This window comes from Bufo bufo, chromosome 5, assembly GCF_905171765.1.
Source record: "Bufo bufo chromosome 5, aBufBuf1.1, whole genome shotgun sequence".
Classification (NCBI taxonomy): domain Eukaryota; kingdom Metazoa; phylum Chordata; class Amphibia; order Anura; family Bufonidae; genus Bufo; species Bufo bufo.
This window is the reverse complement of record NC_053393.1, coordinates 184,541,852-184,568,380: the sequence shown is the minus strand read 5'-3', so window position 1 is coordinate 184,568,380 and position 26,529 is coordinate 184,541,852. Positions and strand designations below refer to the sequence as shown.

The 26,529-nt window shown below is 43.2% G+C and overlaps 1 protein-coding gene across 1 annotated transcript in view; it reads left to right on the top strand.

The window, feature by feature from the left end:
• LOC121001798 (cadherin-19-like) overlaps positions 1-26,529 on the top strand; it is a 379,802-nt gene that overhangs the window by 151,834 nt on the left and 201,439 nt on the right. The window contains exon 4 of the mRNA XM_040433012.1: positions 13,457-13,576. Coding sequence (XP_040288946.1) covers positions 13,457-13,576 — 120 coding nt within the window. The remainder of the gene's footprint in view (positions 1-13,456; positions 13,577-26,529) is intronic.

Here is a 26,529-nt window from a genome sequence, read left to right as displayed (position 1 = left end):
TGTGATATACTTATAAAAATACTTTCTAACATAGAAAGTATATTATAGTGCATTTGTATTATGCAACAGTTGTGTGCGGTTCTGCTGCAATACTGCAGCTAGATAGAGGGACAAACACTATTGTAATAACTAATTGCAACTAGTGTGATATAGCTGTTGCCCCCCCCCAAAAAAAAAAAAAATCTGATTGAGGGGTGTGATATACCTATAATATGCCTTCTAACATAGAAAGTATATTATAGTGCATTTGTATATTACAGCAGTTGTGCGTGGCTCTGCTGAGATACTGCACCTAAATAGAGGGACAAACGCTATTTGAAATAACTAATTGCAACTGGTGTGATATACCTGTTGCACCCCCCCAAAAAAAATTATTGAGAGGTGTGATATACCTATAAAATACCTTCTAACCAAAAAATGTATATTATAGTGCATTTGTATTGTGCAGCAGTTGTGTGCGGTTCTGCTGAGATACCGCAACTAGATAGAGGGACAAACAATTTTGGAATAAGTAATTGCAACTGGTGTGATATAACTGTTACCCCCCAAAAAACTGATTAAGCGGTGCAATATACCTGTTTCCACAAAATACTGATTAAGGGGTTTGATATACCTACTTCCACAAAATACTGATAGAGGGGTGTGATACACCCACTTTCACAAAATATTGATTGAGGGGTGCGATACACCAGCTTCCACAAAATATTGACTGAGGCATGCGATACACCAGCTTCCACCAAATATTGATTAAGGGGTATGATATACCAGCTTCCAGCAAATACTCATTAAGGGGTCTATATACCTGTTTCCACAAAATACTGATAAAGAGGATTAATATACCGGCTTCCACCAAATATTGATTGAGGCCTGCGATACACCGGCTTCCACCAAATATTGATTAAGCGTTTGATAAACCAGCTTCCAGCAAATACTCATTAAGGGGTTCTATACACCTGTCTCCACAAAATACTAATAGAGGGAATTGATATACCAGCTTCCACCAAATATTGATTGAGGCCTGCGATACACCGGCTTACACCAAATATTGATTAAGGGGTTTGATTTACCAGCTTCCAGCAAATACTCATTAAAGGGTTCTATATACCCGTTTCCACAAAATACGAATAGAGGGGATTGATATACCGGCTTCCACCAAATATTGATTGAGGCCTGCAATACACCAGCTTCCACCAAATATTGATTAAGTGTTTGATATAACAGCTTCCAGAAAATACTCATTAAGGGGTTCTATACACTTGTTTCCACTAAATACTAATAGAGGGAATTGATATACCAGCTTCCACCAAATATTGATTGAGGCCTGCGATACACCGGCTTACACCAAATATTGATTAAGGGGTTTGATTTACCAGCTTCCAGCAAATACTTATTAAGGGGTTCTATATACCTGTTTCCACAAAATACTGATAGAGGGGATAGACATACCGGCTTCCACCAAATATTGATTGAGGTCTGCGATACACTGGCTTCCACCAAATAATGATTAAGGGGTTTGATTTCCCAGCTTCCAGCAAATACTCATATGGGGTTCTATATTCCTGTTTCCACAAAATACTAATAGAGGGAATTGATATACCGGCTTCCACCAAATATTGATTGAGGCCTGCGATACACCGACTTACAACAAATATTGATTAAGGGGTTTGATATACCTGCTTCCAGTAAATACTCATTAAGGGGTTCTATATACCTGTTTCCACAACATACTGATAGAGGGAATTGATATACTGGCTTACACCAAATATTGATTGAGGCCTGCGATACACTGGCTTACACCAAATATTGATTAAGGGGTTTGCTATGCCAGCTTCTAGCAAATACTCATAAGGGGTTCTATATACCTGTTTCCACAAAATACGGATAGAGAGGGATTGATATACCGGCTTCCACCAAATATTGATTGATGCCTGCGATACACCGACTTCCACCAAATATTGATTAAGGGGTTTGATTTACCAGCTTCCAGAAAATACTCTTTAAGGGGTTCTATATACTTGTTTCCAAAAAATACTGATAGAGGGGATTTATATACGGGCTTCCACAAAATATTGATTGAGGCTGTTAAAGGAGATAGTAATTATTGATATTTCTGCAAATCTAAATAATTAATATTCATAAATAGGCGTGAATCGTCTAGTGATGACTCTGCCTATTTATCCCTAAATCATAATATAAATAAACCTAGCTGGGTTAACCTATTTAGCTATGTTAACTAGCTAACTACCTCTGTTACCTATACACTCCACTGAACTACCTGCGGCTATTGCTGCGGTGCCTTATGCTACAAAAGACTACACACTGTGCTTAAATAAAAGGTATTTATTAACACACTATACGTCACAGTATAAAATATTTGCTTATAACTATATATATCTATATCAAGGGAATAGATATATATATTTATAGCAGCACACAGCAATATAAGTACACACACTATAACAACACACTAATACGGTTCTAACTACGCTAACACAGTCCCAAGTCCTCCCCAGAATCTAACTACAATTACAATAATACACATACATACACTATACCAGCAGCCCACCCAATCCTGTCAATATACTATCCCTACGGGGAATAACAAGGGGTTATTACGGACACTGCTGCTGCTGGGGTAAGCAGGGCAGCCGTGAAGGGGTATCAGAGGTAGAATCACAGGGGTAAAACCAGGGTAACAGAGGATATCTACAATCCTGGGGGGGGGGAACACAGGGGATATTAGGAGTATAGGGGGACTCAGGGCAGGGGAAGGTAAGGGTTACCAAGGGTTCAGGGGGTAAGGGTAAATGAGCTGCAGGGGAAGGGGTAACCCAGGAAAGGGTTAACACCTGGTATGGATCAGGGCAGCAGACTGCAGCAGGGACCAAGACTGCTGCAGAGGTCTGCCAGGGTACAGGAGCTCATCAGGGATTAATGCTGCAAGAGTTCAGCAGCCGGGATTAGGGGATGGTCGGTGGAACAGGGGTAAATCAGGGCAGTAGTATTAGGGGTCTGGAGGGAAAGGGTTACTCAGCCATCTCCAAGGGCATGTGGCCTCTCTTCCTTCAGGGAGCTGTTCCCATGTGTCTCTGATTGTAGTCCAGATTCCAAGAGACCCTTGTTCCTGGCTTCGGGCTCAAATATCAGCCTCAGAAACAGCACACCTCCCCCCTCCTCAGGGATGTGACATCATAGTGTGACTGTGACGTATGCCTGCACTCAGGATTGCCAGTTGGCCGCCTGAGGCTAGCAGCACCACACGCCCAGCCATGTCACAAAACTTAAGGTGGGGCAGAGCATAGTAACTAGGCTGATAAACTCAAAAAAAGGCCTCAGATCTTTTGATCCCTTAGCCTTTGAAGTCACCAGCCACCTGGAGACATATCCACCCCACTGCAGGAACTGGCTAAAACGCTGTCCCTATGGGGGTCATTTAAGTATATATATATGTATATAGATACTTGGGGCGCATCTATATACACATATATACTCATAATAAACCTGGGGCATACATGGGCAGTTATAGGCCCATATATATATATATATATATATACCTGGGGGAGAGCCATGGCAGATACACATATATAGATGTATGCACTGCTTACACACATCCCCATATATATATATATATATATATATATATATATCTACATGAGAGGGAATATATACACGGCCATACAGGAAATATATACTAACTATAGGGGGACACATATAAGGTATATACATCCATATAGATGTTTGGGGCACATCTACCTGCATGTACATATACACAATATAATTCTGGGGCATAAATGGGCAGTAATAAGCCCACCTGCCTATGGATATATTATACATAGAGATGTATGCTGACAAGGGGGCATACATACATCTCCATGTATACACCCATACCACCTGGACCGGCCCATGCAAAAGGGCCAATATACATGCATATATGTAAGGGCATATATACATATATATTAAAATCCAACACTTCCCTCAACAGAAGCCTACAATACACCGGCTTCCACCAAATATTGATTAAGGGGTTTAATTTACCAGCTTCCAGCAATTACTCATTATTGGGTTCTATATACCTGTTTCCACAAAATACTGATAGAGGGGATTGATATACTGACTTCCATCAAATATTGATTGAGGCCTGTGATACACCGGCTTCCACCAAGTATTGATTAAGGGGTTTGATTTACCAGCTTCCAGCAAATACTAATTATTGGGTTCTATATACCAGCTTCCACAAAATATTCATTGAGGCCTGTGATATACCCGCTTCCACAAATACTGCTCTTCTATAAGGACTTTGTCACAGGGTCATTTTGAAAATGACAGGCAGAGGAAGAGGCAGGCCATTCTGCAGGGGTGGTAGGGGTTGGGCAGGTGCACCATGCCGGAGCCTAAGTGGGTAGTTGGAGAAGGTGCGTGCAATTACGTCAAAGGACGAACCAGAGTTGGTTGAGTGGCTCACTCACCCTTCCGAACCCTCCTCACCTCTGTATCTGCACCCTCCTCACTCTCTGCTGTGTGCACCCCCAAAGACACCACCTCCACCACAACCATAGCCCCTCCACTTAAGTCAAAGGAATTATTTTCCCATCCATTCCCAGACCTTACAGATGTGCAGCCATTCTTGGCATCGGATGAGGAAGAGGAGGTAGCAACGGCCGCCGCCCAGTGGTCTGATGACAGTACCCAGATCAGCCCAATGACAGAGGTCCCCGCTGTTGGGAATATGACGATGGATGTCACGTGGGTGCCCACAAGAGAGGAAGAGGAGGGGAGTTCAGAGAAAGAGACAGAGCAACAGATAGGGCGAATAAGGAGGAGAAGCATCCAGAACTCGCACAGGACAGTGCACAGGTGGGAAAAAGCAGACTGCAAATGTATCTGGAGCGAGCCATCCACCATGCACGGTCACTTCTGGTGCTCCCAGGACGCCGCCACATGGCTCCGCAGTGTGGGATTTTTTTTAAAGTGTCAGCTGCTGAAAATAGTGTTGCCTTCTGCAGCCTGTGCTGTCAACGCATAAGTCGCAGAAAGCCCAACACTCACATAGGGATGACGGCCATAAGAAGGCACCTGGCCTCCCATCACCGAGCCCAGTGGGAGCAACACCATCAGAACCCACAAAGCCACACTCCCGGCGCTCCACGTCCTGCCCAAGGGCTTGTCTGAACTTTTAGCCATATAAACTGGTGGACTCGGAGGCCTTTAGAAAATTTGTGGCCATTGGCACACCGCAATGGAAGGTCCCTGGAAGGAAATATTTCTCCCAGAAGGGCATCCTAGAGCTATATGGCCACGTTCAGCTGCAAGTGAATGTATCTCTGGCACACAGTGTCTGTGCCAAGATAGATCTGAGCACAGACACATGGTCTAGCAAACACAGGCAGGGAAGGTACAAAACTTTTACTGCCCACTGTGTGAACCTTCTGACGGCTGTCAAGCATGCAACCCGTGGCACCCGTGTGGATTTGGTGTTACCGCCACGGATTGCCTGCAGGCCTGCCTCTTCTTCTCCTCCTCCTACTCCATCCTCCGTCTCCTCCTCGGCTGACATCTCCTTTTCCACTGCTATGCTTCTTCTGCTGCACCCCCCAAGCTCCCCAGAACCTATTCGACGTGCCAGGTGAGACGTTTCCATGCTGTGCTGTGGCTGTTGTGCCTGGAAGACAAGAGCCAGCTCTGCGGTCACAGGCCGAACAGTGGCTAACCCCGCTCAATTTGACAGTTGGTAAAGTGGTGTGCGACAACGGTGCCAATCTGCTGAGCGCGCTGAAACAGGGCAAACTGCCACACGTGTTGTGCATGGCACACATCCTGAACTTAGTTGTGCAGCGATTTGTAGCCAAATACACCGGGGTCAAGGACGTCTTGCGGCAGGCCAGGAAAATCTCTGGCCATTTTACACGGCCATGGCTAACCTTGCTGACGTTCAGTGGCGATACCACCTGCCTGTCATTCATCTGATTTGTGACAGCCCAATGCACTGGAACTCTACCTTGTATATGCTTGATAGTCTGCTCCAGCAGCAACATGCCGCTAACGACTACCTGTACGAACTCTGCAGCAGGACAGGTTCTGGGAGCTTGGTTTATTTTCACCACGCCAGTGGCTGCTCATGCGCGATGCATGCAGAGTTCTGCGGCCTTTTAATGAGATCACCAAACTGGTCAGTCGCAGCTAGGGCATCTTCAGTGACATCGTACCTTATGCCTTCTTTATGGAGTGTGCATTGCATTGTGTCATTGATCAAGCCGTCGAGGAGCAGGAGCTGGAAGATGAGGAACTCACAATACTGAATGAATTCCTAGTGTGCATTGCGTCGTGTCATTGATTAAAGAGGACCTTTTACTTGTATAAACTATGTGAACTGAGTATGCTGCCATATAGAGCGGCGCCCGGGGATCTCACTGCACTTACTATTATCCCCGGGCGCCGCTCCGTTCTCCCGTTATAGGCTCCGGTACCTTTGCTCCTTAAGTTATAGTAGGCAGGTCTTCCCTTGTCCTGTGGGCGTCTCCTTCTCCTAGGCTGCAGCGCTGGCCAATCGCAGTGCACAGCTCACAGCCTGGGGGACAAAAACCTCCCAGGCTGTGAGCTGGGTGCTGCGATTCTGCCCAAGGGGCGGCGTTTCAGCTTCACTTGCGCCCAGCCAGCCGCCCCCGACCGCCGTTTTGAAGCGCCGCCCAGCTCATCAATATTCACTTCGCTTTGCGGCTTCTGCTGTCCCCGATGTCTTTGAGAGCAGCGCTCTGAAGCGCTGCTCAGAAGAGTGCCCGGTGCAGGCGCAGAACGCAGAGGCTGAAGCGGCCTCTAAGAAGCAGAGGGGACGCAACCGCGATGTGATCCCGGCCAGTGAGGGTGCCGGGCGCATGCAGTGAAGATGAAATGGAGTCCGATGCCCATAGCTTTGTATTGGGCATGCGCCGGATCTCGTAACGTCGGGGACAGCAGAAGCCGCCCAGCGAAGTGAATATTGATGAGCTGGGCGGCGCTTCAAAACGGCGGTTGGGGGCGGCTGGCTGGGCGCAAGTGAAGCTGAAACGCTGCCCCTTGGGCAGAAAGAAGATGATTCTATCAGGTTATAAAACATCAGTTTACTGTACTTATAAGGTGGACAGGGGGTATACTTATATGATTTTAATACACATTAGAAGACCTGTACTGTCATATATATAGCTAAATATGCTTATTGGGCCTGTCAGTGTCCCTTTAAAGGGAATGTGTCATCATAAAATGACCTGCTGTTTAAATCACTTTTTTATGTTTAACATATTTTTAATAATTTTTGATGATGTTATTTTTTATTTTCCATGTTACTTTTTATATTTAAACTACAACAAAAAATTCTGCAGTTTTTGCACTGGCTATTATGTCTAATAATTGGCACAACTTCTTGGTTCATACAGATCACTTTACTGAAGTTAACTAATTCTAATCCTGCCTGTAATGATATCACCTCTGTATATAGATAAGACAGGATCCTGCATTCACAATAGGTGATTGTCAAAGCTTATCTATTCCTTGTACAATGACCTCTGCACAGGTCTCAGAGCATGCTTAGAAAACTCTCCCATATAAGTCAATAAGATCCCCTCCTGACCATTGTGTCTATGCCCATGGGGCTGCCGTAAAACAATTTGTAATGCTGTTAAAATGCTGTAAAGAACAGCTCAGGCAAGATGGCTGCCCCCATGATAATGTTCAAGAAATAGAATTAAAAAATCTTCAATCAGAAAATAAAAACAGATTAGAAAAAAAAAAATTGTGTGTGTTACTATCTAGTTTTAACTGTCAGATACAATTTTTGGTGACAAATTTCCTTTAAGTACTACAAATCTTTGCATGACTTTCACATATTCTGTAAGGGTATCTACTTCCAGCGACAGGGCAGCAGCAAAATGATAGTGGCAGTGTATATATTTAGTCTAAACAATCAAAACAAATGATTCCAACCAAAACAAGCATTTATTTATTTATTTTTTATTTAACTGCTTCATTACCGGTCAATTTTTCAGTAGTAGCAATAGGCCTATTTAACTACAAACAACAGATTAATTTCTGACCCAGCCTACATGTATTTGATATTATTTTTCACGGGGCACCTTAGACCTTTCTTTTGTGCCATTAGATGATGGATATAATATTTTAAAAAACTGTGAAAATTCTTAAAAAAAAATATTTTTCCTTTCTTCATTTTTTTTTCTAACTATTACAATAGGTTTCAAGACAAAACATTTCTAAAACCATTCCTGTATGCTTGTACCCTGAAAATGGATGCTATTTATGGAAATTATCTACTGGCTGGGCCCACTGCACCACTCTAAAAGACTGGAGCGCATTTTGGATTTTAGAGGCCTATTTTACTATTGCTGGTTCTAATGCTGCACCATGTTGCCAGAAAAATTTTGCACAGCACCAAGACGTTACAAGCCCCTTCAAAGTGACTTTTTTTTATGTTGTTCCCCTAAGGTATTCATCTTGGGGAAATTAGAACATGTTAAGGTTTTATTCCTTTTAAATATGCGTTTATATATTTTACACAGAAAAAAAACCTTGCCATACAAAATGTAGCTAAAACAAATACCTGGATATTTATATTTTTATTAATAAAAAATGGATGGGATGATTGTATTGGTGTGAACGTAGTCTGCTATGCTATTGCTAACATTTTTTTTTTTCTGCATTATTTACTTTTTATTCTTTTCTTATTTTTTAGTAATTAATTTTTTTTACTTTATATTTATTTATTTTTTAGTGAATTAACCCCTTCCTGCCACAGTGAATTAAACCCTTTTTGCCACGGTCAAGCCTGTTAATTTTACAGCAGGTGGCACTTGTACATAAGAAAAAGTGCTCTCTGTCAGCTTTTACATTTAAAACTGTGATAGATCCTTGTAGCAGGGTGCTGAAAGCATCTATCACAGCCAGGGCACTTCTCCCCGCGACCACAGCTGTCTAATGACAGCACGGTCACCGCAATCTGCAGCGGCACAGGCTGCCGGCAGATCACTATGTTACCTGACTATTTTATACGTTGGGTTATATGTAAAGTTGTAAGGCAGTAGGCAAATGGTGAACAATGAACAATTGTTTTAGCCGTCCAATGACAGACCATTATAGTGTAAAAAGTTGGCCATGTTTAATATTTTCAGCAAATAGTTGGACAACAGATTTTTCATTCAAAAAAATATTGTTCATGAACTAAAGATTTCATTGTAAGAACATTCCCAGAAAGATCCATTACCCATTTTCATTGAGCATTTATGGGCTTTTGACAATGTACTTTGACAATGTATTCACAGCTACATACACGATAGTGCTGCAGAGAGAGAAACACTTTTTCCTGAGTTCTCTGCATCTGATTGCTAGAAGTTCATACAGTAAGACCCCCTCAAATCATCTTGTCAGGGGAACTTTCTTACAAAAAAAAGAGTCGCCAAAATTAGTGACTCGGTTTTTTGCATCTAAATCAGCACTCAGTTCTTCATGCTAGGAAGTCTGCAGTATGGCCATCCATGCCAACATCATTATAAGTTGCCAATTAAAGCTGTACGGGGGAAATTTATCAAAAGTGGTGCAAAGCAAAACTGGTTTAGTTGTCCATAGCAACAATTCCAACTATTTTTCAGAGCTCTTTTGGAAAATGAAAGGATCAATCCAATTGGTTGCTATTAGCAACTAAGCCAGGTTTCTTTTGATAAATCTCCCTCTATGTGTCCACAGCAACTGATGCCTCCTTTCATCAAGAAGAAGCACCAACTGATCTATCAGTGCTTTGCTTCAGTACTACGAAGCATAAAATTATGTGAATGCAAGGAAATTTGAATGTAGCATATTGACTGCTTGACCCGGTCTATGAGGTCCATTGCAGTGTACAGTTCAGACGATTTTTTATGCATAAATATATTTATATGTTGAATACACATTTCCATAAGAAGCCTAATCACCAGCAAAGTTTTTGGAATATAGGTTAGGGAACCCACATGAAGAGGAATGAATGTAAACACACATTATTTAAGATGTAATATTCCTGTTCCGTGCCTACTGGCATATCCTTAATCACAAAAGGCATGGCTGCTGGAGCGCTCACCTGTCCCCCCACTCTGTAATGTCAGCAGTCCATGACCACCATCATTTCTCTGCTCCTTCTCAGCAGGCAGAACTACCAGAATAGTGTTCTGCTTGTTGTCCACTCCACACTGGGCTATGGACTTACTTTTACTACCTGTAGTCCCTCTGTCTGCTCTTAGGATGGGTGTGCCTTCTCTGGCTCTTATAGGACCAGTGTGCATGTGTCCTGTGTGTCTTGATCATTCCCAACCTATGGCTAGCCTTCCCAGGATATTTAAAAAAAAACTGCCATGTGGGTATTTGATTATAATATAACTCATTATATACAATTATTAACTATTAAAAAGTGCCTTAGATGTATTCACTTAGTAGTGTGACAACCGCTTAGCCTCATAATATACATGCAAAGAAGCCACACGCCGCATGCTAATGAGCTGATTTGTGTCCAGTGTGACGCATTACTTTGATTTGAGTCCAGCGTTTATTCTATTTAGCACTGTAGCCACTCCCCTATTCACTTGTTCAGATGCTCAAAATCCCGCACATGAGCGCTGTCTGACTAATGTAATGATGCCCATTCAAACATCATAAAGTAAACTGCGCATGCGCCAGCTATATTTTGGCACGGTCTATCCTCACTTCCGGTAAACCAGTAGAAGCGGGAGTTATTTGGTGTGACAAAACAACAACTTGACGCTTCGGGAAGGAAAATAACTGGCACATGCGCGTTGTATAAGAAAGAAGGTCGGGAGAGTGGCGTTAATGCGCCCATGCGTGGGATTTGAAACGAGACTTTGGAGACACAAGAAAAATAAAAAAAGATGTAGATAATAAGATGATGAAAAATGGGGCCTGATTTGTGACACCATTAGTTCATTTTAATAATTGGCGGGAAAATGAATAACGAGGTATGCAAAGGTACTATGTTACTAATGTGGAAAAAGGGGGAGTAATATACTATTGAAATTAGTAATTATAATAAGGGCTAGTTTGTTCATGGGGTGATAAACACATGACAGGTTCTCTTTAAGGCACTTTTCACTGTACAAGGGGATTCCTGATTTTTTAAAAAAAGTTTTCTAGCTTCTCATTCCTGTGTGAAGGTGTGTCCCATGCAAAGTTATTATTGGTTAAATTTCCATACCTGACTTTTTCCTATTTACTATATTGAACCAGTTCTGCCTGTCCTTGGCCTGTTTGTCATATGTAATCTGTGCTGCCTGCACCAATCTTTGGCCTGTTAACTGGATTGAATCTACTTTGGCTCTACTGACCTCGGCTTGTCCATTTTTCCCTTGGTACCATGCAATGCTGTCACTGGACAGAGACTACTCCAGGAGGTAGTGGCCTGGTGGTTCCCCTACAGTGGACATCAAATCCTTATTTAGGGGTTAAGGGGTGAAGGTGGTGGAGGGGAAGTTACTTAGATATTGACCTGATGTGTTACAAAAGAGCTGCACTATAGACTGGAAATTTACCCAATTTTTTGTAAGGGGTAAAACTAGTGTAGCCATTGTAATCTCATAAAGTAATGCTCAAATAGATAGGTAGTGCAAGTACTACCACTAATAGGTGCAAGCACCCTCCTCCCCCATAGAGGCTATTTAGCTGGCAACATTCACTAGTGTCACAATTTATGACTATCTTGTACAAGTCTTTGCCTAGTGTGATGGTTTCATATAGAGCAATTTTCCTGAATTTATTTTCAAATTTTTTTTCAAGGGATTTAAGCACAGTGTTTTTTTTTATATATGCAGGTTTTTTTTCCCATGACTAAAATATTTGAATTAAAAACCCTGCCAAAAAAGTTAGGTACAGTACAGACCAAAAGTTTGGACACACCTTCTCATTCAAAGAGTTTTCTTTATTTTCATGACTATGAATGCATCAAAACTATGAATTAACACATGTGGAATTATATACATAACAAACAAGTGTGAAACAACTGAAAATATGTCATATTCTAGGTTCTTCAAAGTAGCCACCTTTTGCTTTGATTACTGCTTTGCACACTCTTGGCATTCTCTTGATGAGCTTCAAGAGGTAGTCCCCTGAAATGGTCTTCCAACAGTCTTGAAGGAGTTCCCAGAGATGCTTAGCACTTGTGGCCAACACTTTTGCCTTCACTCTGCGGTCCAGCTCACCCCAAACCATCTCGATTGGGTTCAGGTCCGGTGACTGTGGAGGCCAGGTCATCTGGCGCAACACCCCATCACTCTCCTTCATGGTCAAATAGCCCTTACTTTCAAAGTTTTCCCAATTTTTTGGCTGACTGACTGACCTTCATATCTTAAAGTAATGATGGCCACTCGTTTTTCTTTACTTAGCTGCTTTTTTCTTGCCATAATACAAATTCTAACAGTCTATTCAGTAGGACTATCAGCTGTGTATCCACCTGACTTCTCCTCAACGCAACTGATGGTCCCAACCCCATTTATAAGGCAAGAAATCCCACTTATTAAACCTGACAGGGCACACCTGTGAAGTGAAAACCATTTCAGGGGACTACCTCTTGAAGCTCATCAAGAGAATGCCAAGAGTGTGCAAAGCAGTAATCAAAGCAAAAGGTGGCTAATTTGAAGAACCTAGAATATGACATATTTTCAGTTGTTTCTCACTTGTTTGTTATGTATATAATTCCACATGTGTTAATTCATAGTATTGATGCCTTCAGTGTGAATCTACAATTTTCATAGTCATGAAAATAAAGAAAACTCTTTGAATGAGAAGGTGTGTCCAAACTTTTGGTCTGTACTGTAGGTGCATTATTTTGCGTAGATACACAATTGTGGATTTACAAAGGGCTGTTTGTGTTTTTGTATATCCTTTATGTACCATGTGACTGCATTTAGTCTTGCTTTCAATTAACTCATGCTATACATTTCATGTTCTTTTAAGTGGTGCATTTGCCACATTTTGAATAGGAAAATGATTATGTTTTCCTTTTTTCTTATGATATATGTTGTCTATGATTAATCACCATTTGCAATCATGATTGGATTACTTCTTCCGATTTTCACTAAGGCTCAGTGCTTTTATAAAATGATTAAATAAACTACTGCTTATGTCAAGATTTCCATGGCAAGTAGTCTCTACTTCAATTGAAAGTGTAGGCCCATATGTTATATCCTGTAGCTATTATCTTTACAGTATAATACTCTGCATAAGTACTCTCAGGATGCATTTATTCCGCAATGACATTTGGTTGATATTTTACACTAGAGGTTGCCAAGTACACGTAGTATTGTATATGTACTTTTACCATTTCAATGTGTTTGACCTCTTGAAAAGACATACAGTTGTCTTTAGCACAATGTATTTTGAATGTTGCCGTTTTTGAAATTGAAAAATTACATTTATCCATCATGTTTACCTTTGTCCATAGGCACATACATCACTCAAGTAATAGCTACAGATAAAGACGATCCTACAAATGGAAATAATGCTCGGTTGGTTTACAGCATTTTACAAGGACAACCACAGTTTTCCATTGAGATAAAATCAGGTAAAAATTCAAATTGTTATATTTTGTTTAGATTTATTCACAATGCAAAATTAATGGTGTACATAGAGTACTATAAATGGAGAGCAAAGTAAACTCTGTTACAGCATTACGTTAGAATGATTATTACGGGTGATGCTGTTGCAAAAGTATTGCCAACATCACTGTATAAAAGAAAATAAAGTATAAAATAATTCAAAAATTAGGCAGTGTAATGTCCTCATGAGACTGACAGGACTTTTTAGGGTATATGGAGGTAATAGAGAAAAAATCTTTCTCAGCCAGATTGGGGAGTCACTGAAAAGAACAGCTCTTCTTCTACAAGAACCTTTTTAAAAGTGTGTCTTCAACAGGTATGTGTAGATATGAACTAATTTCTTAAAACCGTCTAGTTAACCATTGCTGAAGCTGCGTAAGCTAAATGAGAAGTTTGGTTGTATATAGCAACAGGAATGGATTTGTTTACATGGTAAAAATAAGTCAGGGAGTTCAAATTGAAGAAAGACATAGGGAAGATATACATGAAGTAAGTAACTAAATGAGCATATTTGTTAGAAAAACATAGTAATTCTGGAATAAACTTCAAAAACTTCTGCATGCATGTTTGTAGCTTGCAAATGAAAATACTCTATGAATTATAGACTGTCATACAATTGCCTGTAGGTAGTTGATGAACATTCTTTCATTCTTTTAACCATTTCCCAAACGCCCATTGACTATCAATGCCCTGGGGGTTGGAATTTATCGTGCAACTGCTGAGTGGAGGGCCTGCTTTTAGTGACAGCAGGGCTCCCTATAGAGAAGTCAGGGAGCGTATCTCTGTGTCCCTGCCTTCTAGATCGATGTATATACAGCGCTGAATAAGCGCTGTGTATAAAGCTAAAGAAGCAATATGCTTCCTGTTCTGGCCACAAGGGGGGGGGGGAGACTACAGGAGCTGCCGGGTGTTCGTTAGACCTCGATCAGCCCTGCAGTGAGGCTATACAGCATAGTCTTGTATGACCTTATGGGGAGGACACAATTTTAAAATAAAATAAAAACTGTAAAAAGTGTTTTATAAAAATTTTAGATTAAAATGTAAAAAGCACCCTTTTCCCCAATTGTCATTTAATAATAGAAAGAAAAAAAATAGATATATTTGGTATTGCCCCATCAGTAACGCACAACTCTATAAAAATATAACATGATCTATCCCATAAGGTGAACATTGTAAAAAAAAATTAATGATACCAAAACAGCTATTTGTTATTACCTCGTCTCCTAAAAAACATAATATTAGGAGATATGAAGTCATATGTACCCCAAATTGGTACCAATGAAAACGTCACCTCCTACAAAAAAATTGCCCTCACACAAGACCATAGACAGAATTAAAAAAAATAATATGGCTGTAAGAAACTGGCAACACAAAACACGATTCTTTTTTTCCCCAAAAAATTTTCTTATTTTGTAAAACGTAAAAAAATAGACATATTTGGTATCGCCACATTCATAACAACTGGCTATATAAAAATATGACATAATCTACACCATCAAGTGAACACTGTAAAAATAAATAAATAAAAATTGCGCAAAAGCAGCTTTATTATTACCTTGCCTCCAAAAAAAATATCAAGTCATCAAAAAGTCTTATGCACCCAAAAATGGTACAGATAAAAAGTATGGTCTGTCCTGCAAACCACCAGAAATCTACATTGGAAGAAAAGTAAAAACATTAAAGATTTTTAATATAAAGAGATTTTATTAAGCAAAAGTTGTAAAACATAAAGAAAACTACTGTATGTAAATTTTGTATTGCTATAATTGTGTCAACCTGCCTAGTAAAGTTATCATATCATGCATACCAAATGGTGGTGAACCTCATAAAAAATAAAAAACACTGATAAAATTTAAATTTTTGCCCTCCTCATCTCCTAAAAAATTTGATAAAAAGCGAACAAAAAGTAAAATATACCTCAAAATGTTGCCAATAAAAACTACAACTCGTCCCACAAAAAATAAGCAATCACACAGCAACAAAAAATAATAAAAATCTATGGCTCTTAAAAACCATTTTAGCAAATTCTCTGTTAGAAAATCCAGATGCTGCTTTTTCCCTTCTGAGTCCTGGTGTGTCCCTAAACAGCAGTATAGGACCACAAATGGGCTACTTCTGTATTCAAGATAAAATGTGTAGCAAATTGTGGGGTGATATTCACCTGTTATCCCTTGTGAATAAGAAAGTTTGAGCCTAGAGTACCATTCTCTTGTAAAAGAAAAAATATATTTTCATTTTCACAGCCAAGTGTTATACATTCTATGAAATGCCTGTTGGGTCAAAGTGCTCATTACAATTCCTCAAGTGAGGTAGTTTCTAAAATGTGGTCACTCTTTGGGGTTTTTCACTGTGGGGGTAGGATGACTTCAAATGCAACATGGCGTCTAAATACCATTCCAGCAAAATCTGCCCTCCTATAACCATATGGCTCTCCTTGCATTATGAGCCCTGCTTTGTGCCCATACATCAGGTAACAACCACATATGGGGTGTTTCTGTAAACAGCAGAATCAGGGTAATGAATAAGAAAGGTTTGTGTTGTTGTTGTCCCTTAATGTGTTACAGGAAAAAATGGATTAATGTGGAAACTCAGCAAAAAAAAAAGGGAAATTTTGAAATGTTACCTCTATTTTGTTTTAATTCCTGTAGAGTACTTAAAGGGTTAACAAGATTTCTAATACCAGTTTTAAATAGTTTGAGGGGTATAGTTTCTAAAATGGCATATGGGTGGTTTCTATTATGTAAGCTCCTCAAAGTGACTTCAGAACTGAACTATTCGTTAAAGTTGATTTTGAAACTTTTCTTGAAAATTTAAAAAAATGCTTCAAAAATTCGAAATCTTCTTACATTCTAAATAAATTAAAATAACATTACCAAACGAGATATGGGGAATGTTATTATATAAATCACAGAAAGAATGCACCAAACGGATATGCCACTGACTATACTGGCTAGTCATAAATGCAGATATTAAAAGCTGAGACTTTCGCCAATATATTCCTGTCAGGAAAATATCGGAGCCCATCATGCACCACGTCACGGTCACTCAGCATGGCAGAGGGTCCTACCACTACGCTAACTATGGTGTGAACAAGGTCTGAAGGTGATGTAATCCAGCTCACAGCCAGGCTTCCACACAAACACCTAGCAGGACAACTAGTGCAATGTGAACAAAGCCAGACTGCAAGCCACACCCATATCAGACCCTGTGATGGAGGTTAACAGGTGCAAAAGAGTGTTTGAATGCCAGGTAAAGGCACACACACTACATATCAAACAAGACAAAAACACAGAAATATAGTGGCAATTCTGGAGGAGCTGCTCAACCCCTAACACGGTATCGTGTTTTTCATTGGGGGAGCAGCCCCACCGCATGTGGACCTCAGCAATCGACTATCCCCAGCAAAATATGCATACAATGGAGGATGTCGGCACGGTCCACATGCACCACAAAGGCATCCTACACAAAATGGAGCATCGTGCGGATGAAAATATAATCATATACAGTAAATCACAGAAAGAATGCACCAAACGGATATGCCACTGACTATACTGGCTAGTCATAAATGCAGATATTAAAAGCTGAGACTTTCGCCAATATATTCCTGTCAGGAAAATATCAGAGCCCATCATGCACCACGTCACAGTCACTCTGCATGGCAGAGGGTCCTACCACTGCTCTAACTATGGTGTGAACAAGGTCTGAAGGTGATGTAATCCAGCTCACAGCCAATGAAAAACACGCTACAGTGTTAGGGGTTGAGCAGCTCCTCCAGAATTGCCACTATATTTCTGTGTTTGTGTCTTGTTTGATATGTAGTGTGTGTGCCTTTACCTGGCATTCAAACACTCTTTTGCACCTGGTAACCTCCATCACAGGGTCTGATATGGGTGTGGCTTACAGTCTTGCTTTGTTCACATTGCATTAGTTGTCCTGAAAGGCGGTTGTGTGGAAGCTTGGCTGTGAGCTGGATTTCATCACCTTCAGACCTTGTTCACACCATAGTTAGAGCAGTGGTAGGACCCTCTGCCATGCTGAGTGACCGTGACGTGGTGCATGATGGGCTCTGATATTTTCCTGACAGGAATATATTGGCGAAAGTCTCAGCTTTTAATATCTGCATTTATGACTAGCCAGTATAGTCAGTGGCATATCCGTTTGGTGCATTCTTTCTGTGATTTATATGATTATATTTTCATCCACACGATGCTCCATTTTGTGTAGGATGCCTTTGTGGTGCATGTGGACCGCGCCGACATCCTCCATTGTATGCATATTTTGCTGGGGATAGTCGATTGCTGCTGTCCACATGCGGTGGGGCTCCTCCCCCAATGAAAAACACGCTACAGTGTTAGGGGTTGAGCAGCTCCTCCAGAATTGCCACTATTTCTGTGTTTTTAACCCTACCCTATTAATAGCAAAGAGATTTGAATATAGAAAATAGTCAATTTACCATTTACATGACGTACAATGTGTCACAACAGTCTTATAATAGTTTGGATAAGGCTACTTTCACACTAGCGGCAGGACGGATCCAACAGGCTGTTCACCCTGTCGGATCCTTCCTGCCGCTATTTCGCCGTACCGCGCTCTGTCCCCGCTGACTATAATGGTGGCGGGGGCGGAGCTCCATCGCAGCACGGCAGTTCGTGGTGAGAGGCCGCCGGACTAAAAAGTTGGACATGCAGTACTTTTAGTCCGGCGGCCTTTCGCCGTGCACTGCCGTGCTGCGCCGAAACTCCGCCCCCGTCCCCATTATAGTCAATGGGGACGGAGCGCCGGTCCGGCGGCACGGCGAATCTGACAGGATGAACAGCCTGTTGGATCCGTCCTGCCGCTAGCGTGAAAGTAGCCTAAATAAAGCATTCCACATCTATTACCACATAAAATGACATATATCAGATTCACAAACTTAAGCTTGGTGAGGAAGGAGGTAAATGGCCTGGTCTGGAAGTGGTTAACAACTGATCTAGCATATAACTAAAGCAGTACTGTTTGATGTAAAAAAAATAAAATAAAATAGAGCAGTTTTACATGAAATATTGCAACCATTATACAACCACATACTGAACAAATATCTAGTGATAGTGTAGATATACATACCTAAAACTTTAATATTAGCATAGTAAGAAAGGTCTATCAAACTATCTACAAAACAAGCCTTTTGAATATCAAATACTGCATAAGTTAGGGTTTTATAACAGCATCAGTGATTGAAAACAGCATGAGAAAAGCAGAATATTTCTAAACTGTAATGACAGACAGTATCTCTGCTTTCTTCAAAGATTTCTAAAGTTAAACACAGCTGGTAATATGTAGGAAAGTTTAGTTTATGTATTATAATTAGAGATGAGAGAATCTCTAAAAAATTGGATTCGGGCGTTCGCCCAATTTTTCGAAAGAATTCGGTTCGATCTGAGTTTATTAGTGGCGAATTGCGCTAAAAAACGTCTATTTCCTGGGTACAGAGAGCCTTTATAGGGGTGTAGAACACTGTGCCTTGCAGTAACATGCATAGGGAGTCTGCTGTGGTAGTGAAACAATACAGTGAGTCAGTAAGACATGCAGATGACAGGCTTCGCTCTTAGAATCACTCCACATTTCACTTATTTGGGCAGTTACGGAGCCAAAGCTGACCAAATAACTAAAGTGTGAACTCAGCTTTATAGGTCAATGTTAGCATCAAGAAGAAGTGCACTCCTTTTACACCATCTGCAGCTGATTCCACATACCTGTAGATGTCTACAGAACCTGTTCTATTAAACGCATATACAAGTAGAGCCCCCCCGACAGAGTTGAGAGGGTGTCAGCAGTAAGTTTGTGTTGACGTCACTGATTATTTTGCCCTTCCTCTGATCCATCAGAACAATAACCCCATAAAAACTGATCCTGTTTGTAGAGCATCCACCTTCACTCAGTCAGTATATTTATTGTCAGTAATTAGAGTTGAGCGGACACCTGGATGTTCGGGTTCGGCAAAACTTCGGAAAAAAGTTCGAGTTCGGGACCCGAACTTGACCCCGAACCCCGAACCCCATTGAAGTCAATGGGGACCCGAACTTTTGAGCACTAAAATGGCTGTAAAAACTTCAAGGGCTAGAGGGCTGCAAATGTTGTCAAAATGTGGTTAAGAGCATGGCAAGTGCTCTGCAAACAAATGTGGATAGGGAAAATAATAATCTTGATCTAGGAGGACCAGGTCCATGTGGAGTAGGAGGTTGAGGAGGCAGTGGATGTGGCGGTGTAGGTGATAGTGGCGGTGGAGGAGGAGGAGGTAGCCTACACTGCTTTTTGGTTTAAAATTTATTTATATATTTTTTAAATTAGGGTACACCCCAAAACATTGGGAAATATAACCCTCCAGTCGTGCTAAACACACGTTCAGACAATACACCGGCTGCAGGGCAGGCCAGCACCTCCAAGGCATAAAGAGCAAGCTGAGGCCATGTGCCCAATTTGGAGACCCAGAAGTTGAAGGGAGCAGACCTGTCATTCAGTACGTGTAGGCGTCGGCACACATACTGCTCCACCATGTTGGTGAAATGCTGCCTCCTGCTAAGACGTTCCATATCAGCTGGTGGTGCTGGTTGTTGTGGCTTGCTGACAAAGCTTTTCCACATTTCGGCCATGCTAACCCTGCCTTCTGTGGTGCTGGCGGTGCCCCAGCTGTATGGACTACCTTTTCCTCGTCCTCTGCCTTCGCCTTGTGCTTCCACTGTGCTCCCGCTGTCAGGTGGGAATGGCACCAGCAGCGCGTCTACCAGCGTGCGCTTGTAATCGCGCATCTTACGATCACGCTTCAGTGATGGAATTAAGGACGGTACATTGTCCTTATAGCTGGGATCCAGCAGCGTGGCCACCCAGTAATCAGCACAAGTTAGAATGTGGGCAACTCGGCGGTCATTGCAGAGACACTGCAGCATGTAATCGCTCATGTGTGCCAGGCTGCCCAGAGGCAACGAAAAGCTGTCCTCTGTGGGAGATGTATCGTCTGTGTTCTCTGTATCCCCCCATCCATGCACCAGTGATGGCCATGAGCTGGTCTAGGTGCCACCTTGCTCTGAACACGGTTCCTCTTCCTCCATCTCCTCCTCATCCTCCACTTCCTCATCCTCCAGAACTGTGCCCTGGCTGGACAATTGTGTACCTTGGGTTTGTGTGTGCAGGAACCCACCCTCGGAGCCAATTGGGAAGGACTGGCAGGAAACCTTACAAAATTAGCCCTGTTCCTCCTCCTGTGCCACATCCTCTTCCATCATTGCCAGGTGCATTTTTTCAAGGAGGCATAGAAGTGGGATAGTAACGCTGAGAACGGCGTTATCGGCACTGGCCATGTTGGTGGAGTACTCAAAACAGTGCAACAAGGAACACAGGTCTCGCATGGAGGCCCAGTCATTGGTGGTGAAGTGGTGCTGTTCCGCCGAGCGACTCACCTGTGCGTGCTGCAGCTGAAACTCCACTATGGCCTGCTGCTGCTCACACAGTCTGGCCAGCATGTGCAAGGTGGAGTTCCACCTTGTGTGCATGTCGCATATGAGGCGGTGAGCAGGAAAGGCCGAAGTTATGCTGCAGCGCTGACAGGTGAGCAGCAGCAGGGTGAGAACTCCGAAAGTGCGCACAGACGGCCCGCACTTTATGCAGCAGCTCTGACATATTGGGGTAATTTTTAAGGAATCTCTGCACCACCAAATTCAACACATGCGCCTGGCAAGGGATGTGCATCAAACCGGCTAGTCCCAGAGCTACTACGAGATTTCGCCCATTATCGCACACCACCAGGCCGGGCTTGAGGCTGACTGGCACAAACCACTCATCAGCTCCTGCACGGTGTGGGGTTTGTCCCCCAAACAGATAAGTTTTAAAACTGCCTGCTGTCGTTTACCCCTGGTTGTGCTGAAGTTGGTGGTGAAGGTGTTACACTGACCGGATGAGGAGCTGGTAGAGGATGAGGAAGCAGAGTAGGAGGAGGAAGCAACAGGAGGCAAACTGAAGTGCCCTGCAATCCTCGGTGGTGGAAGGACATGCGCCAAACTGCTATCCGCCTCAGGCCCAGCCGCCACTGCATTTACCCAGTGTGCTGTTATGGAGATATAACGTCCCTGACCATGCTTACTGGTCCACGTATCCAGAGTCAGGTGCACCTTGCCACAGATGGCGTTGCGCAGTGCACACCTGATTTTGTCCCCTACTTGGTTGTGCAGGGAAGGGATGGCTCGCCTGGAAAAGTAGTGGCGGCTGGGCACAACGTACTGTGGGACAGCCAATGCCATAAGGTCTTTAAAACTATCTGTATCCACCAAACGGAATGACAGCATTTCAAAGGCCAGTAATTTAGAAATGCTGGCATTCAGGGCTAGGGATCGCGGGTGGGTAGGGGGGTACTTCCTCTTCCTCTCCAGCGTTTGGGAGATGGAGATGCTTGGTGATTCAGGTGTTGGTGTTGCTGTCAGATCCTCTGTTTGCGGGGTGGTAGGTGGCACTGTCACTCCAGAAGTGGATGAAGAGGCTGAGACTGCAGCAGAAGAGGAAACAGGAAGAACCAGAGACCTTTCTTGGTTTTTGAGGTGTCTACTCTACTGCAGCTCGTGCTTTGCACTTAAATGCCTGGTCATGCAGGTTGTGCTCAGGGTGAGAACGTTTATTCCTCGCCTCAGGCTCTGATTGCACAGCGTGCAAACCACTCGTGTCTTTTCGTCAGCACATTGTCTGAAGAACTGCCACACCAGGGAACTCCTTGGAGCTGGCTTTTGTGTGCTCGGTCTCTTGCTGCGGTGGGCAGTAGGAGGCGTACTGTCTAGAGGACGGCCGCTCCGCTTTTGCACCCTGCTCCATCTTCTGCTGTGCTGGTGGCTCTGTGCGACCGCCGCCTCTTCCTCCGAACTACATAGGTCACTCGCATGACCTTGATTCCATGTGGGGTCGAGGACTTCATCGGCCTCCACATCATTTTCCACCAACTCTTAACCACTGCATTCCTTGTCGGTCTGCACACTTTCGAAAGCCCCAGCAGTTGGCACCTGTGTTTCGTCATCATCCGAGACGTGCTGCGATGGTCCTCCCATGTACTCATCTTTAAAAATAAGGGGTTGGGCATCGGTGCACTCAATCTCTTCCACTTCTGGGGCAGGGCTAGGTGGATGGCCCTGGGAAACCCTGCTAACAGAGTCATCAAAAATCAGAAGAGACTGCTGCATGACTTGGGGCTCAGACTGCTTGGCTGATTTGCAAGGGGGTGAGGTGAAAGACTGATGGACATCGGCTGCAGGTGCCAACTGTGGTCTTTCAGCAGGAGACTGGGTGGGAGACAATGTGAAGGAACTGGATCCACTGTCAGCAACCCAATCTACTATCACCTGTACTTGTTCAGGCTTCACCATTCGTAGAGCTGCATTAGGCCCGACCAAATACCGCTGCAGGTTCTGTCGCCTACTCGCACCTGAGGAAGGGGTTTCATTTGCGCGTGTAGCTGGCACAGATCGATCACGTCCTCTCCCTGCAACAGGAGCTCCACCAGCAGCACCACGAACTGGGCCACGTCCCTTATTTGACGCTCTCCTCATATTTTTTGAATTTAGGATCTTGCCCTAAATGGGTGTTTAATTAATAGTAGAATGGAACGACAGTATGTAAAGGGTGTATTTTACACGGCCTGAACCAGACTAGGCCTCAATTAAATATTTCTTTGCCCAAAATGGCTGTATTTCAAATGCCTGAATCAAACCCTTGTATGTAGAGGGTGTATCTCACAGGGCCTGAACCAGTGTAGGCCTAAATTAAATATTTATTTGCACAAAATGGCTGTATTTCAAATGCCTGAATCAAACCCCTGTATGTAGAGGGTGTATCTCACATGGCCTGAACCTGTGTAGGCCTGAATTAAATATTTATTTGCCCAACAAGGCTGCATTTCAAATGGCTGTATTTCAAATGCCTGAATCAAACCCCTGTATGTAGAGGGTGTATCTCACAGGGCCTGAACCAGTGTAGGCCTGAATTAAATATTTCTTTGCCCAAAATGGCAGTATTTCAAATGGCTGTATTTCAAGTGCCTGAATCAAACCCCTGTAGGTAGAGGGTATATCTCACACGGTCTGAACCAGTGTAGGCCTGAATTAAATATTTCTTTGCCCAAAAAGGCTGTATTTTAAATGGCTGTATTTTAAATGCCTGAATCAAACCCCTGTATGTAAAGGGTGTATCTCACAGGGCCTGAACCAGTATAGGCCTAAATAAAAAATTTCTTTGCACAAAATGGCTGTATTTCAAACGCCTGAATCAAACCCCTGTATGTAGAGGGTGTATCTCACAGGGCCTGAACCAGTGTATGCCTAAATTAAATATTTATTTGCCCAAAATGGCTGTATTTCAAATGCCTGAATCAAACCTCTTTATCTAGGGGTGTATCTTACACGGCCTGAACCAGTGTAGGCCTGAATTCAATATTGGTGCACCAAATGGCGGTAGTTAAAATCTCTGAATATAACCAAAATGTATTAAGGGTATTTCTCACAATGACATCTGCATCAAAGGCTGCCAAATAAATTTTTTGTGCCCAAACGAATGTTTGTTTAACAACTGAATATGACAGCATTATATAAGCCTGTAATTTCACACGTGTTGACGCTGAAAATAGTGTTTTTTGACAAAAAAGTGTGTTTTTCTAGCTAAATTGCACAATGACTAATCCAGATGTTGTAGATTGCCAGAAAAGTGTTTTTTTGGTAACAGAATATGAAAGCTGTATTTATTATACTTGAATTTAACACTTGTAGAACAGGAAAATAGAGTTGAGCGAACACCTGGATGTTCGGGTTCGAGAAGTTCGGCCGAACTTCCCGGAAATGTTCGGGTTCGGGATCCGAACCCGATCCGAACTTCGTCCCGAACCCGAACCCCATTGAAGTCAATGGGGACCCGAACTTTTGGGCACTAAAAAGGCTGTAAAACAGCCCAGGAAAGAGCTAGAGGGCTGCAAAAGGCAGCAACATGTAGGTAAATCCCCTGCAAACAAATGTGGATAGGGAAATGAATTAAAATAAAAATTAAAAAAATAAAAATGAACCAATATCAATTGGACAGAGGTCCCATAGCAGAGAATCTGGCTTCACGTCAGCAGAGAATCAGTCTCTTCATGCCATAGCAAAGAATCTGGCTTCAATTCAGCAGAGAATCAGTCTCTTCATGCCATAGCAGAGAATCTGGCTTCATGTCAGCGCAGAATCAGTCTTCATGTCATAGCAGAGAATCAGGCTTCACGTCACCCACCACTGGAACAGGCCACTGTCACACATTTAGGCCCAGGCACCCAGGCAGAGGAGAGCGGTCCCGTAACAGAGAATCTGGCCTTATGTCAGCGCAGAATCTGTCTTAATGTCATAGCAGAGAATCAGGCTTCACGTCACCCACCACTGGAACAGGCCACTGTCACACATTTAGGCCCAGGCACCCAGGCAGAGGAGAGAGGTCCCGTAACAGAGAATCTGGCCTTATGTCAGCGCAGAATCTGTCTTCATGTCATAGCAGAGAATCAGGCTTCACGTCACCCACCACTGGAACAGGCCACTGTCACACATTTAGGCCCAGGCACCCAGGCAGAGGAGAGAGGTCCCGTAACAGAGAATCTGGCCTTATGTCAGCGCAGAATCTGTCTTCATGTCATAGCAGAGAATCAGGCTTCACGTCACCCACCACTGGAACAGGCCACTGTCACACATTTAGGCCCCGGCACCCAGACAGAGGAGAGCGGTCCCGTAACAGAGAATCTGGCCTTATGTCAGCGCAGAATCTGTCTTCATGTCATAGCAGAGAATCAGGCTTCACGTCACCCACCACTGGAACAGGCCACTGTCACACATTTAGGCCCAGGCACCCAGGCAGAGGAGAGAGGTCCCATAACAGAGAATCTGGCCTTATGTCAGCGCAGAATCTGTCTTCATGTCATAGCAGAGAATCAGGCTTCAAGTCACCCACCACTGGAACAGGCCACTGTCACACATTTAGGCCCCGGCACCCAGACAGAGGAGAGCGGTCCCGTAACAGATAATCTGGCCTTATGTCAGCGCAGAATCTGTCTTCATGTCATAGCAGAGAATCAGGCTTCACGTCACCCACCACTGGAACAGGCCACTGTCACACATTTAGGCCCAGGCACCCAGGCAGAGGAGAGAGGTCCCGTAACAGAGAATCTGGCCTTATGTCAGCGCAGAATCTGTATTCATGTCATAGCAGAGAATCAGGCTTCACGTCACCCACCACTGGAACAGGCCACTGTCACACATTTAGGCCCCGGCACCCAGACAGAGGAGAGCGGTCCCGTAACAGAGAATCTGGCCTTATGTCAGCGCAGAATCTGTATTCATGTCATAGCAGAGAATCAGGCTTCACGTCATCCACCACTGGAACAGGCCACTGTCACACATTTAGGCCCCGGCACCCAGACAGAGGAGAGGTTCATTCAACTTTGGGTTGCCCCGCAATATAATGGTAAAATGAAATTAAAAATAGTATTGAATGAGGAAGTGCCCTGGAGTAGAATAATATATTGTTAAGGGGAGGTAGTTAATATCTAATCTGCACAAGGGATGGACAGGTCCTGTGGGATCCATGCCTGGTTCATTTTTATGAACGTCAGCTTGTCCACATTGGCTGTAGACAGGCGGCTGCGTTTGTCTGTAATGACGCCTCCTGCCATGCTGAATACACGTTCAGACAAAACGCTGGCCGCCGGGCAGGCCAGCACCTCCAAGGCATAAAAGGCTAGCTCTGGCCACATGGACAATTTGGAGACCCAGAAGTTGAATGGGGCTGAACCATTAGTCAGTACGTGGAGGGGTGTGCACAGGTACTGTTCCACCATGTTAGTGAAATGTTGTCTCCTGCTAACACGTTCCGTATCAGGTGGTGGTGCACTTAGCTGTGG